The 15,358-nt window shown below is 38.9% G+C and overlaps 1 protein-coding gene across 1 annotated transcript; it reads left to right on the forward strand.

Moving 5' to 3' along the window:
* Positions 1–4,927: 4,927 nt before the first annotated feature.
* LOC124062109 (probable E3 ubiquitin-protein ligase HERC4) lies at positions 4,928–15,314 on the forward strand. Its single transcript, XM_046394624.1, has 23 exons — positions 4,928–5,249; positions 5,954–6,071; positions 6,235–6,311; positions 6,764–6,985; positions 7,060–7,151; positions 7,948–8,078; positions 8,277–8,401; positions 8,482–8,564; positions 8,650–8,768; positions 8,853–8,912; positions 9,027–9,132; positions 10,027–10,225; positions 10,963–11,111; positions 11,255–11,371; positions 11,550–11,648; positions 11,816–11,980; positions 12,104–12,244; positions 12,360–12,526; positions 12,646–12,712; positions 12,807–12,877; positions 13,600–13,783; positions 13,924–14,026; positions 14,237–15,314. Exons 1-23 carry the CDS (start codon positions 5,027–5,029, stop codon positions 14,452–14,454), a joined length of 3,036 nt encoding a protein of 1,011 aa, XP_046250580.1. The 5' UTR covers positions 4,928–5,026; the 3' UTR covers positions 14,455–15,314.
* Positions 15,315–15,358: the final 44 nt, after the last annotated feature.

Consider the following 15,358-nt stretch of genomic DNA (forward strand, 5'->3'; position numbering starts at 1 on the left):
TGTTTATTTTTGTATCATGCATATAATTACGTCCCGCCTAACCCACATGTGCTTAAGAAAGAAAGCTCATACAGTGTAAAATCCAGAATGCTGAGTGTATACAATACTTTTACAAGTCCAAAAAATAAAGAAAACACATTCAAATGGTTTATCAGCACATTAACCACGTACTGTATGATATTAGAGAAACACTGTGCCTTATTTTCCTGGCCTTTTGGGAGAAAGTAAGCAAACTTGAACACAATCATGTGTTTTCATCATCTGCCCATCTGAATATGTCTTATTAATTTAATTTACTATGTACTGTAACAAAAGACTATGTACAAAAACAAAAAAATATAACATATTTATATTGTATTTATATGACAGAGTGCACACAAAAGGACTGAAAGGGGACAGAAGACAGAGTAGAACATATAGCTGACTATTGGTTTTAATGATGTTTTGATAGTTGGTTAGAGTAAAGTTATGCCCCCTTGTGGTATAACCCAGCTATGAGTGCTCTTATTGTAATATTTCCATCACTTTCCCCTGGTTTCCAAAAATGTAATAAGCAATTAAGTTTATGAAGATGAGTAAAACTGACAGTGTTAGCGGTGTTTGATTTTCCCAAAGAAGAAAGTAAGGAAAAAAGTATATAAACAAACAAATAAACAGATACAGATGTCCATGATGGGGCAGAGAATAAAGAAACGGAGGGAAAGAGTACAAGACAGGATAAAAATAAATAAATAAAAAAGACAGAGACATCCTCTGCGGTCATGTTGTTCTGGGATCTGTGGAAGCAGAGACGATACTGTGTGATGTTTAGGTCCTGGTACAGCTCAGCACAACTCATTCCACACACACACACACACACACACAGAGCTGGAAGTGCTCAGTGGAGTTTGTTTCTCAAGAGGCTGCATTCCTTCACTGTCAAAGACTCAAGTTGTTTCAAGAGGATAAAAATTCTGACATGAGTACAGCAAAGCCGCAGCAGGATAGATTACTATTAACTACAGAGTAAGTGCTGAGTCAACAGAAAATATAGCAACAAAATATTTTTCATTTCATTGTTACTTGTCCTCACTCGCTGTGGTGATTTTAACGATATTATTATTATTTTAACATCAGTAACTTATTAATTAATGGCTGGCAGATTCTACCAGCAGCCTCTCTGTGTTTTTCATTTTGTGCCTCCGGGTTGGATTTGGAGGGGAATCTGTTTTATTGCTCTGTGGCACAAAACAGGAAGAAGCCGATGTTCCTCCAGCCCAGACTGAGCTGAAGCTTTGACAGTTTCTGGCAGTGGGAGATGAGAGGAGTGAAAGGCTGATGGAAGAATCACTTCCAACATGGTTATCCTCTTCAGTACAGCCAAGAGAACAACAAGGGAACCACAAGAAATGGAGTGTATGAGAAATAGACTTTTATTATTTTTAAATGTGGTGTAAGTTTTGAGATAAACTAGCAATAAATGTGTGAAAAATGTCTGAATAAATGTCCCAGTTTCAGTTCTGAAAATGACATATTTGCATCTAACCATCATGAATATGACTACATTATTGATATGAAAGTACACAATTTTCAGTACTGGCTGTTGGCAGATAGGCTGGTTACATTACAACCACATTTAGTTGTTAGGTTCAAACAGGTTTTTAATTCCCTATAATTAACAATAAGCCCACAGGAGTTATGACTTACTTATTCATAGCAAAATTTGCTTCCCATTAATTTCATCCATCCATCCATTTTCCATATCGCTGGAGCCTATCCCAGCTGACTACAGGCAAGAGGCGGGGTCCACCCTGAACTGGTCACCAGTCAATCGCAGGGCCAACACACAGACAACCACACACACTCACACTCACACCTAGGGGCAATGCAGAGTAGCCAGTCAACCTAATGTGCATGTTTTTGGTATTGTGGGAGGAAGCCGGAGTACCCGGAGAAAACCCACGCAGACACAGGGAGAACATGCAAACTCCACATAGAAGGGCCCAGACCGGGATTCGAACCTGGAACCCTCTTGCTATGAGGCAACAGTGCTAACCACTGCACTGCCCCATTAATTTCATTCATGTCTGATTTCAGATTGACCTGCTATCTCCACACCACTCCGGAGATCAGACTGGAAGAACTTTGACACAGGTTCATCAAGACTGACTTCTCATCCGGGATGTTCTTTTTGCTTATATTCTTGTTTAATAGCTGCCTGGCAATATTATACAAGCAACAGTAAAAAAGTGATAAAAATCACTGAGAGTTGTTAATGTTAATGTTGTTAGCCTGTTAGCCATGCTAGCTCCAGCAGCCGCTCTTGTGCTTTTCATTTTGTGCCTCTGGGTTAGATTTGGAGGGAAATCTAGAGCTGGCATCTAATGTGACATTTTACATATGTGTTGAGTAGCACTTTCTAATCAGTGGAATAACATGGCAGTAACAATCACCTACCGTCCCTGTTGTACGGCAGATGATCTTGTCCTCTCCTGGGGGTTAAGGACCTCATTATCTCCCCAGTTTGCAGACATTTTCACCTGCTCTGCTTCTTCTTTGTGTTAGCTACTAATTGCTGCTAGGTGCTTTAATGATCTCCCAATTATGGGTCACACACATAAAACATTTTTCAACACGTCACAGCCCTGTCCCGTTCTGCCAGATTGCTGGCTCGCTCCTTTTGTGCAGATGTCACAGACAACTGCAGGCGCTGCTGCTACCTCTGCAGAACAGAAAAACAGTGCATCAGTCCTGCCTTGAACAGGTTCTGTGAAAGGTGCTGCCCCAACTGCCAGTGAGCAACTCCACTGCAGCAGAATGGAATAAGGGATTTGCTCAAGGGCACCTTGGTGGGGATAATGAGGGTGGGATTTACCCTGTCAGTCTCTGGAGTTTAGCTGACAACCTCTGATCACAAGTTGTTCTTTAGTTCTCCACTGCTGTATGAGCCAAACAGGAAGAAGCTGCTCCAGCCCTGAGCTGAAATTTTAATAGTTTCTGGCAGCGGCAGATGAAAGGAGTGAAAAGCTGGAAGAATCACCTCCAACATGGTTATCCTCTTAAAGTAAAGCCAAGAGAACACTGACAGGGATGACAGGGTGACTGCTGCTGTTAGCATGCTAGCCATATTAGCTCAGGCAGTTTACGTTTACAACCCAAGTGACACTAGTTCCTTTGGCTATTTTTGGAAAACATTTCCATGATCTGAGGAGAGATTGTCCTGGTGATAACCTCTGAAAGTTTTAGCTCTTGCATACCAATGCTGAGCTTTTATGTCAAAACACCACCTTTTAGTCAGCTTTGCAGGTTTATCTCTTCAATCTTTACTTTGATGGTGAAATTATTTGAGGAAAAATTTCCTCAAGTTTCAGAGAGTTCAAGGCCAGTGCCAGTGTTCGTCTACACTCGTCTACACACAATGGAGTCCAATCATACAGCTGTAGAAAGGGCCGGTCTCTACCTCCCCCTTGTGGTTGACCTGTGTCATTATCTATAAGAGGGATAAGTTCACAAGTTCATTCTGCACATTAACAGGATTTGAGAAGTACGAATGATTTATCAGTACCACATTTTTAACATTATATTTCTTTGCTGAGTTCTGACATTCTGTAATAATGATTCAAACTTTTTATGGTCATGATGCTCATATGTCTTCATGAAATTCAACCAATTTGCTATTCTTTCAGCTGTAATGTAATTTATTTATTTGAAAAAAAAAGCTAAGATAGTGATTTCAAGACACCTGTCTTCTACAATAAACTGTTAAATAATTTCATCAAGTTAATTGAAATGATCAATGTAGTACCACAATATTTCACAGTTACTGTAAAGAGTTTCTCCCATATGACTATTATGTTGTCATGTGCTACCTCAGGTGACTGACCTGACATATTAACTGGCATACTGCATCATATGTGTGGGTCTCAACAGAGAACATCTTAATGCTGACTGAACGAAACACAAATGAAAGGACAAAATTGCTAAAATTATTTCTCTGTAAAAACAAAATGGTAGGGCTAACCACGTATTGGTTATAATCGCATGCACAGTTGTAACAGATATAACATTTCCAATAACACTGTCTGTTTGCATCCATTTTGATGTACATGATAAAAATAGGTTATATATATAAACAAATATGAGTTGCCATGAAGAAGAAAGACAGGGGGACAGGGACAGATGAGTTTCGCACTGGGTACGTGGCTTCACTCACACAGACTTTAGGTACGTTTCCACCTTATCTTTGCTGCCCTTCAAGCCCGCCTCCTCTCTACAGCCACTGGGCTGTGAGAAAACTGAAGTTCCCTTCTAATCCCTACCTGCTTCACAGCTACCACCTGGTGGTGAAAACTGTGCACCACACCCACATATTAGTGCTGCATACAATCATTCTGCGGTCAGAACCAACATAGTCTTTGGAACACTGACACTGTCTGTGTATGGCTCAACAGAACAGGAACATACTTAGGCTAATTATACTGAACACTGTATGAAAATGAATAAATGCAGCAAACAGCAAACAGGAACCGTCTTCTGGGACCCAACAATATGTAAACATTATGTACAAAAATAATCAATCTGAGTCATCACTTCTGATCTACAAGTGCAGCAGTGCCTGTACCTGTAGAGCTCTAGAGAAATTTGTTTTCCGAGGTAACTCAAAAGTCACAGTCAGCCCTCCTGAGTGCTGACACGGAACAAATCAACTCATCACTAAAACATAACTGATTCGCACATTCAAGTCGAACACTCCTAACGCGAGAAAATGACAAATAAAATGTACTTTGACGCAAAGCTGCTCTGTTAAAAGTCCTTCTTGGCCGTCTAACTATGAAATAAACAGACATGCGCACCTCCACTTTCGTTTTAGCTTTTAAAGACCAAACAAAACAACCGCACGACTGTGTCAAGTGTTGCTGTTTCGTTTGCTCTTCATTTCAGTGTTTAGGTTTCGTTTTTCGTAGCTCACAGCTTACGTCCCACTTTAAGTTTCGTTTCTGGGTCTTTAAAACCTCAGCTGACGGCCGTGAGGAGACAGTGTGACAACATGTTCTCATGGGGAGAGGACGCTCAGCGGGGCTTCCGGCTGAAGGACGGCTCGCTGCTCGACTGCACAGCGGATGGTGGCGTACACAGGCTGGACCTCGGCTACCACGTCACACACCTGTCCGCGGCTCACAGTGTGCTCGCCTTCGTCAAAACTAATGGAAACGCGTTCATCATCCGCACGAATGAGAGAGAAGATGGCACAAGAGTCAGAGGGAAACAGAGTGAGCAACGCTCTTGTCCTGTTCATCCATGTTTAAGTGAAGTGGTGGAATGCAAACGTAGTACATTTACTCAAGTAGTACTGTGCTAAGTACAGTTTTGAGCTACTTGTATTTGAGTATTTCCATGTTCTGCCATTCTATACTTCTACTCCACTGCATTTATTTGACAGCTTAAGTTACTAGTTACTTTGCAGATTTAGTTTAATAGAACAAAATATAATTATTATAATTTGACAGCTTAAGTTACTTGTTACTTTGCAGGTTTAGTTTAATAGAATAAAAATAATTAACAAATAAATTATATTAAGATAAACCTTTAATGATCTCCGGAAAGACATTCAGAAGATACCCATAGATGGTATGTAAGCTGTTAAATCACATTAGTGTCAACATTAAAACAATGACCACAATGTTGTATCAATAATTATAATGCAATAATACATTATTATTCTGAAATATGTCATTCTGCACAAGGACAACTTTTACTGCAAGTGTAGTTTGGTGTTAATACTTTTGCACTTTCACTTAAGTAAATATCAAATGCATGAATGTTACTTTTAAGAGAGTATTTCTACTTCTACTTGTTCTGGTATCGCTGTTTTTACTCAAGTACAAGATCTGAGTACTTCTTCCGCCTCTGCAGTAATGATGACTTGTAAGCAGTTGCAGCCACTTACACCTGCTGTGTTTCTGTGCACTTTCAGAGTTTGTCAAATACAAAGAGAAGATTCAGGCCGTGAGTTGTGGTGATAATACGGTCACACTGCTGTCTGAGAGGGGAAATGTGCTCTGTGTGGACACAAACCACACTTACATTCCTCGGTAAGGACAGACTGTGCTGTCAGTCAGCATCCTAAATTTGTCAACCAACTAAAATAATATGGAAACCAAAAACACATGATAAATTAATGGAGGTATAATAAAGACTGATGCTAGTCAGCTGTGTGATAACTGTTTATTTGAGTTCTGTTCTTTGTTCTCTCAGGCCCCTGGAAGCTTTGAGTAACACTCCAGTGTCTCAGGTTGCCTGTGGAAGTCAGCATTCAGTTGCTCTGACCAAAGGTACAGTAAGGCCATCTTGGTGCTTTGGTGTTTTATGGTTTGAAAATTTTTTAATTTTTTTATTTGAGCTCTCTGAAAAAATAAACATGATACATGGATGCATTTTATTTTTACATAATTTAAGAAATATGTCCTTGTGTGCCATTTGTAATGAGTAAGATATCTGTGCATCAAAAACATTTTAGAAAAAGATTTGAAGTATCATAATCAGTAAGAAGCTCTTGTAGGTATTTGTCATTGTCATTTCAATTCCAGCAATACTTGATGAAAACGATCAAAGTAAATCAAATAGTAACTTCAGTGCATAGAATCTGCATATGTGGACACTGTAAATCCTAAACTCTTAGGTGTTAAGTGTTGAAGAATACTGCCAGGAATGTGTATGAGAAAGCAAATTGGAGTATAATAGACTGTGCTGTGGAGCTCAAAAAGTCATGGTGATTTCTCCACAGATGGTCAGGTGTACACATGGGGCCAGGACTCCAGGGGCCAGCTGGGTCTGGGGAAGAGGAAGCTCGGCGCCAACTCACCCCAACACCTCCGCTCTCTGTCAGCGATCCCTCTGGTCCAGGTCGCTGCAGGGGGGGAGCAGAGCTTCGCCCTCTCTGTCTCTGGAGGTGTGTTTGGCTGGGGCAGAAACGACTGTGGACAGCTGGGGCTGGGAGACACAACAGGTAAAACCAAAGCAGTCATTATATGGAACATTTAACATGACATGCAAACCTGACTTTTCATTTCTTTTCTGTAGATCGACACACACCAACCTCTGTTCATTACCTGAACATGAAGAAAACTGTTCACATTTCCTGTGGAAAGGACCACACTGTCACATTGACAAAGGTTAGACAAAGAAAGCTGGCGTCAGTAGTTGTTTGTACTGAGTCATTCCTCATTAACTACTCACATTTGCATACAGTGTTGGATAGAATGTCTTACCTAGAAAGTTTTTAAACACTCTCATGATATAATTACTAACATACCAATTTTCATTGCTTACTGTGAGTATAGGTTTTAACAGTATAAATTATCAGTTTTAAATCATCTTGTGAATGCAGAGCTGAATTTTTTGAAAGTTTTTAGTGGTGAAAATATTAGTGTAGCAATGTTAAATACCAGTTAGTTTTTCACAACGATATATTAAGGCAACTGAAACAATAAATAGATGTTAAACAGTCTCTTGTCAGTATGCATCAGTTTAGAAGATTTATTTTTGCTTTCAGATATCTTTTATTAATAATATAAAATTGAAAGTAGGTTGACACACACACATGCACACACAGGATTGGTACTGGGTAAGTAGTGTACAGATACTGTAGTTCATCTGAACTTTTTGTTGCCTGCTGTGTCTAAAATGATGCTAATGAGAGCTGTGGGACTGAGCCAAAACAGTGAAGTGACAGGCTGTGAAACCAAAGCAACGAGCTGAAAGACAGCACAACCCTCCACAGAGCTGAGGGACACCTTTCACATAACAGTAGTCTTTGGATTATTGGTTTCTATAAAAATATTTGTCAGTGTAGCTTTAGTTGCTTTCTGGGAAGTAAACAAAAAAACATATCCTGATATCTGATATCCACCAATTTGCAAATAAATAATTTATTAATGGGACTTTAAACTGTGGTGTTTGCCTCCTCAGACTGGTGTAGTGTTCACATTTGGCTCTGGTCAATATGGACAGCTTGGGCACAACTCATTCAGCAATGAACTACGACCTCGGATTGTTGCGGAGCTCTGGGGGGCCAAAGTCACAAAGACTGCATGTGGACGGTACATCAGCTTTCGTGATGCGATGTTCATGTTCATTATTCTGAAAGGGCATCTTTAGTTTACTTTACCTTTGACTTCTGTCTCTCTAGGATTAGGTCTAAATGATTCTCTTAAAAGGAAAAATAATAGAAATAATAGAAAAAAGTTTAAGTCTGTGATGACATTAAAAATGTTATTTATAATGTATTATCTTTTCAGACATCACACATTAGTGCTGACAGACTCCAAGAAGGTCTACTCCTTTGGGTGTGGTGAGCAAGGCCAGCTGGGCCACGGAGTGGAGACTCATCCGTCTGTGCCGCTACCTGTTCAACTGCCACAGGGTGAATACATGTCTGTGAAAAGTGAATTGAAAAACGTGAATGAATGGAATGTGTGAATGATTTTCTTTTTATTCCATCAGTTTCAGACACCACCTGTGATCCAAAAATCAAAAACATCTTTGCAGGAGGAAACTGTTCGTTTGCAACATGCACATCTCATGAGGTTACCGACGCAAATACATCCAATACACTCATGATATCTGGAGGTATGATACTGTGGACATCAGCTCAACCTGTTTTTTTCACAGGAAGTTCACGAGGAATCAAACACTGACACAGTCAACAATGTAGAACAGCACTGTCTCGGTGGCATGATTGACAAGTGGACCTCTGAATGTGATTCAAAGTCATGGAAAAAGATAAAACAGTAAGTGTGACTGATGCTTTTTTTTTCACTTTGTATGTGATTTATTGCTACGACGTTTTATGACTGTCGTAATGTTGTTCACAGGGAAATTCACAGGACCTTTTCCTCTGCATGCTGTGTGAATAAAAGCTTCCTTGAGCAAAGGTAGACACAGTACTTCTGTGCTGTACTTGTGCTAGTTACACGACCCCAATCCTCATTCATCTCAAAGCAATTCTGTGCCTAACACACCTGATACATTTTTCTTTATGGTTTTAGCAAAGACAAACATTTCCAGACTTCACCAAAGTACTCTGGCTTGAAATTATCACATGCAAGATGCGCTTTCAAGAAACTGGTGAAAAAGGACCATGTTTTGACAGAGGTATATAACAGAGACATATGTAATGTGTGTGAAAGGTTTTGTCTCCTCACACTTCTCTTTTGAATATTTGTGTTACTGTTGGTATGGTGTGTTGACAAGCCAGTTTATAATAAGCCTTTGCTGTCAATAGATTATTCAGCTATCTAGTTAGGTAGGATTTCAATAAATCATTGTGCAGGGGTCCCCCATCTCCGTGTGCAATAGTTTATTTTTTAAAATAATTTAAATTTAAAAATCGTGAAATGCTGTAAATATCATGTGTGTTTTTTTTATTGTTTCGTTTTTGTAAAATAGAAAGAAAAAAAGTGTACATTTTCCCTTATTTTTGCTTTGTATATTTTTTACTTATCTGCACCTTTATTTTGCTATCCTTGTGCTGCTGTGACTGCTGTGAGTTCCCCACTGTGGCACTAACTAAAAGCCTATCTTATCTTATCTTATCTTATCTTATTTGGTTGATGTGACAACATGATATAAGGCAATCTTTCACAATGCGATGCAAATGTGGCAAGGCTGTGTACTGTTAGGAAACGTGGAAACTTTTATTCACACCCCATTTGCGATTAATCATCTCTGCAGCTTCAAGACACTCCCCCACAGTGTTCACGCAATAACAACTATTCCAAGTGTGGATGCTTCAGTATCACGTGACAGGGTGGGATAGTGCATGACTTGAGTTTTGCTTTGTTTGTTTTACAACCCAAGCCTGTGTTCTATGAAGAGATACCTGTCAAAAAGTACTAATCGTTTAGATGATAGTTCAGTTTAATTAGTTTCAACTTCAGCAATTATAGTCTACTTATATTTATGCAGTTACAACAGCAAAAATAAAACAGCAAATGCACCATCCTTGTGCACATCTTTGACCCTTGCATTTTTTTTTCACACTGACAGGTTGAGACTGCTGTCCTGCACTTGCTTCCTTCCCTTGATAAGAAGCCAGTTGGAGTGGAGGGGTTGAGGATCTACCCACTGCTCAATGAGCTCCTACACGTGATCCAGAGACAAAAACGGCAACAAATGAGCACCAAGCTCGCCGAGGCAGTTGCCTCTGCTGTACTAAGCTTGTCCGTTGACAGCCTCAAGGTCATAGGTACTGTCACCACCGCACCTGTAACATCAGCTGAATACAACCCGGATTCTCAAAAAGTTGTGATGCTGTGTAAAACAGTATTGAAAACAGAATGTGATAGTTTGTAAATCCTTTTTGACATACTCTCAGTTGAAAACAACACAAAGCTGATATATTTAATGTTTAACCTCATCAACTTCATTGATTTTTATAAATATATGCTGATTCTGAATTTGCTGTCAGCAACACGATTCAGATAAGTTGAGACAGCAGCATCAAATGAGTAGGAAAGCTGTGTGCGGCTCAGAAAACACCTGTTTGGAACAGGTAAACAGGTTCATTGGTAACAGTTGATAGGATCATGACTGGACATGAAAGGAGCATCCTCGAAAGGCTCAGGTGTTCACAAGAGAGAATGGGTTGTTTACACAGTTGTTAAGTTTACACAGTGTCCCAACTGTTTTTGGATTCTGGATTATTTTTTATTCATTATTTTTTTGTTATTATTATTATTTTATTATTAAGATTTTTATAAAACCAAATTATATTTTTGATGTTATTTATTGTCTGCCTTTTTCTGCAGACAATAAATACAATAACAATGCAGTGTTTTGATTTTGTAATTACCTTCTCAAGGGAACTTTGTTTTTTGGTCACTCCCATAGTGGAGAAGCTGCACAGTGTTTACACTATGTTCTGATTTGAATATGAACTGTGAGATTTAGACTTGCTGCAAATCTCCATGTTGTCTTCTTCAGGGGACTGGTGGTCCACCCTGTCACCTTCCACTATGGCTAAACATGTTAAGGTGTGGAAACAAGCTCTCTCAGTGATCCTGACCTTCAATCCTGTACCTCGTAACTCTGGAGTCAGAAACCTGCTGCTAGTTCTCCAGTACATGTACAATGTGAGTATCATTTGTTACCTTTATTTATAGTAAATGTTACAGGATATGATCCTGGAGTAGCAAGTCTGCTATCTCTTACTACAAAATAAGCCTTTTTATTTTGTTTAACTTTATACCTAATATATAATGAACTCATTCGAAAGGCCAACATGAGGATTGCAGAGCCTCGAAGGATTCCAGAAAGCGATTTTTATCTGTTCTTTGATGAAACTTTTCTTGTGGATGATGTGCTCCTTTGGCGTTCCTGGTCACAACATAAGGTAAGAACTAAACAACATATGGTTGATTAGTTTGTGAGCTGGAGCCATGTGCCTCTATGCATCATGGTTTTAAATCTTCTGCCATTCAAGTTGTCAAGTCTATTTTCAATAGTTGTCATATATGTGCACTGTCTAATATAAAGAATCCGTCTGCTTTTTTTTTTTTTTTTAATTTTAGAAAGCGAATGCTGAGCCACTTATCTTCTGTAGCTTTCCAATAGTAATGGATCTGCAGTCAAAGAAAAAGGCTTTTGACATGAATGCTTTCTTCACCAAGGTAATTGAAGCCTTGAATGGTAGCTCGTGAGAACACACACAACACTGTCAGTACACTGTGATTGAATACATATTTTTCATGTGAGAAACACACTGAAGTTAGCTGGCATTACACAAAAAAATTGCAAAAAAAAGTTATGAGAACTAACATCTTAAATTTTATTGCAGGTGGAAACAACAAAGTGCATCTACCGGCGTGTGCTTTCTGAATGTAGATTCCCACAGCCTGCAGACCTGTTCTTTGAACTGGACCTGAGGCGAGCATCGGTTTTGGAAGACACCTTTGAACAACTGGCTGATGCTTATCACATTGACTACAAGAAGGAACTTGCGGTAAACATGTAGTTTTGATGTGATAGTAATAGTACGACCAAAGTACTATTGTATTATGTTTTAGTTACTCGTGTTTAAGCTGTTGTTTCAGAAAAAAAAACTTAGTTTGTGCTCTTCTTCTAGGTTTATTTTGATGACAACCACGAAATCGATAATGTCTACATGAAAGACTTTTTTTACGAGGTGTTTCATGAGATGGTGTCACCCGCATCCGGGATGTTCATGTTCAATGACTCTGAAACTCTGGCATGGTTCACTTCCAGAGTAAGAGTTCAGATCCTCTTACCTCATGAACAAATATGAATTATTAATTCTACATTCAGGTAATGCAGCGTACAGTAGATTTCTCATATAAAACATCTCTACCATCAACTAACAGGCAGCACAGGAGGACCAGAGATACTTCCAGTTTGGGGTTCTGTGTGGACTGGCTTTATACAACCGCTGCATTGTACACTTACCCTTCCCACTGGCTCTGTTCAAGAAGCTGCTTGGTGTGAGGCCTTCACTGGATGATATGATAGAATTCAGTCCATGTGTTGGCAAGTAAGAATAAATGAATGCATATCTAATTCACATAGATTTTTGGTTTTAGGTGTCGATTTTCTGATCAGAATATACTGTACTTGGATATCCTAATTATAATTCATTTTGTGTGTTAACAGGAATCTGCAGTACATTTTGGAAGTCTACAAAGATGATGACATAAAAAACTTGGACATGTTTTTTACAGTAGGTATCCTCTTTTTGATTTCCGACTGACAGCCCATTATCATTTTCCAAAGCAAGCATATGACTATCTTCTTTTCTTTTAACTGATCAACAGATCAGCTGGGATGGGACGGAGGTTGACCTTGATCCTGAAAATCCTGAAAAGCCAGTGACAAGTCAAAATAAGTAAGGAGCATGAAAGCGTTTATTTGTCTGCCAGTTCTTTGTGACACTAGCTGAGCAGTGAGAGAAAATGCAAGCCATGAAGTTGTGGGCTGGAAAAGCAAAACAGTAAGCTGTAGGTTGTAGTGAAAGAGCTGAGAGGAACTGCAGAATCTGGTGCTAAATCTCTGTGTGTTTGAGACAACAGGTGACATTCACAATACCCAACATCGTGTGATCCATTTTAACATGAAAATAAACAGATACAACCTTGTTGAAGAAAAAAAATACATGATACAGTTCAGTTAAGATACTTATTAAATGGTAAAATAATAAGGCTGAATAACTAAATACATCACAATTTATTGGTGCGTTTTTATCAATTAAGGAGTACCTCTAAAATCACAATTTCTTATCCTTGTTAAGAGAAAGTCACTGAATATCCTCAAAGAAATCATTTCAGACAACCACACTGCTACTACCTAATAGGGTTGATGGGAAGTTATAAATGTGTATCTGCACAGAAATTTAAAGACACATAATGCCTATTGATTATGTGATTATAGGGAAACATGTACACCACAAGTAAGTTTTGTTGATGAGGAAACGACGATGTCAAGTTCCACAGGAAAATGTGTGTTAGAGAGATGGGATTTCAGTCACTTTTCCTTGTAATAAAGATAGGACAGAGGAATTAATCATTTAATAGATGTTTTGTTGAGCTAAAGCTTTTATTTATGAAACAGGAAGGAGTTTGTGGATGCCTACGTGAATCATGTGTTCAACACGACCGTGGAGGGTGTCTTTCGGGAGTTCAAGCGAGGCTTCTTCCTGGTGTGTGACCGAGATCTGGTGAAGTTGTTTCGGCCAGAGGAGCTGCAGGGAGTGTTGGTGGGCAAAGACTTTCATGACTGGGAAAAACTGAAACAGGTACAGTCTGAAGCAAGAGCTCCACATGGTCTAGCTTTCTCTTCACCTGATTTATCACATCCTCATGTGTTTTAATGCTACAAATAATTATAACTGTTTATTACAGAATTATCTCTAACAGTCTCTTTCACTGTGATTAGAACACAACATATAAGGGGGAGTTCGATGTTGACCACCCCACCATACAGATGTTTTGGGAGGTTTTTGATGAGCTGAATGAGAATCAGAAGAAAGCTTTTCTTTGTAAGTATTGTGCCTGATTTTAATATAAACAAATACTTCACATATAAATTGAAATTACAGCAATCTAATGAAGTCAATGGTCCAAATAATGTTTTATCATCTGGAGCTATTTCAGCCTAGATTGCTCATTAAAAAGTCTCTCACATACATAAACACACATAAATATACAGAAATGAAGAAACTCACTGCTAACCATTTTCCCTCCTCCAGGGTTTGTGACAGGTTTTGAAAGGGAGCCTATTCTTGGCATGGAAAAGATCAACATGACAGTCGGCGTTAAACAAGTCCAGGACGGCTCGTTTGACCAGTACTACCCTGAGACACATACATGTTTCTCAGCCTTGGAGCTGCCCTTGTACTCAACCATTGAGATCATGCGAACCAAGCTGACCGAGGCCCTAAGCAACTGTAAAGGGATCCACAATTGATGGTGGGACTGGACCGCGACTATTGACTGTTTACGTACTGAACAGAGGACTTAACATTACAGAGAGCACTTTGCAAATGGCTGACAAAGCCTTTTTAGCTACCTATTCTTACTCAAATCATTCATGCGTCAGAGTGAAAATACTGATAAAAGTAATTTATACTTGTAATTAATATTTCTTTTCAGTCCATCACCTCAAGGAATTAAGTGTGGGGGTAGTAACTAGTAATTTGAGAAATGAGAGGAAAAGAGAAGAAGAGAAAGAAAGGGATGAAATGAAGAGGTAAAGGAAGAACAAGGCAAGTGAGAGCGGAAACAAAACGGATGGGCGGGACCAATAAAGGAAAACTGTGATGAGAAGCTGCTGCTGTGAGCTTTTATTTTTTTATTATCTTTAAAATATTTGACTGTTACTGCAGTGTTGTGTTAATTAGTAGATATAACTAACTGGGCCCCTGATAATTGTGTGAGATTATGAAATGTACTATATAAAAACAACCCAAAATGCATCACCCCTCTAAAGCCATTGTTGGTGATTTATTGTTTAACATTTATTTCAATGCAGTTCAGTTTCTTTATATAGCGCCTAATCACAACCAAAGTTGTCTCATGACACTTTTCAGTTAGAGCAGGTCTAGGACATTAGAACATTTGATTTTGGGTCCAGTGTGTTGGATTATTATTAAGTTATTTGTGCTTTGAAATGTTTGTAAATATGTATTTTTGGCCAAAAGGATTTATTATGAGCCTGTGCCATAAAGCTGTTACAGTGTTATCCTGTTATGTTTATAGATTCACTCACACATGTCTCTTATGAATCTAACTGTGGCTTTTCATTAAAGATGGCAGATGGTTGTTGTATTGATGTCTTTTGTCATGAAATGTTGTTACTGTTGATGTGAAGT

Source organism: Scatophagus argus, chromosome 7, assembly GCF_020382885.2.
Source record: "Scatophagus argus isolate fScaArg1 chromosome 7, fScaArg1.pri, whole genome shotgun sequence".
Lineage (NCBI taxonomy): Eukaryota > Metazoa > Chordata > Actinopteri > Scatophagidae > Scatophagus > Scatophagus argus.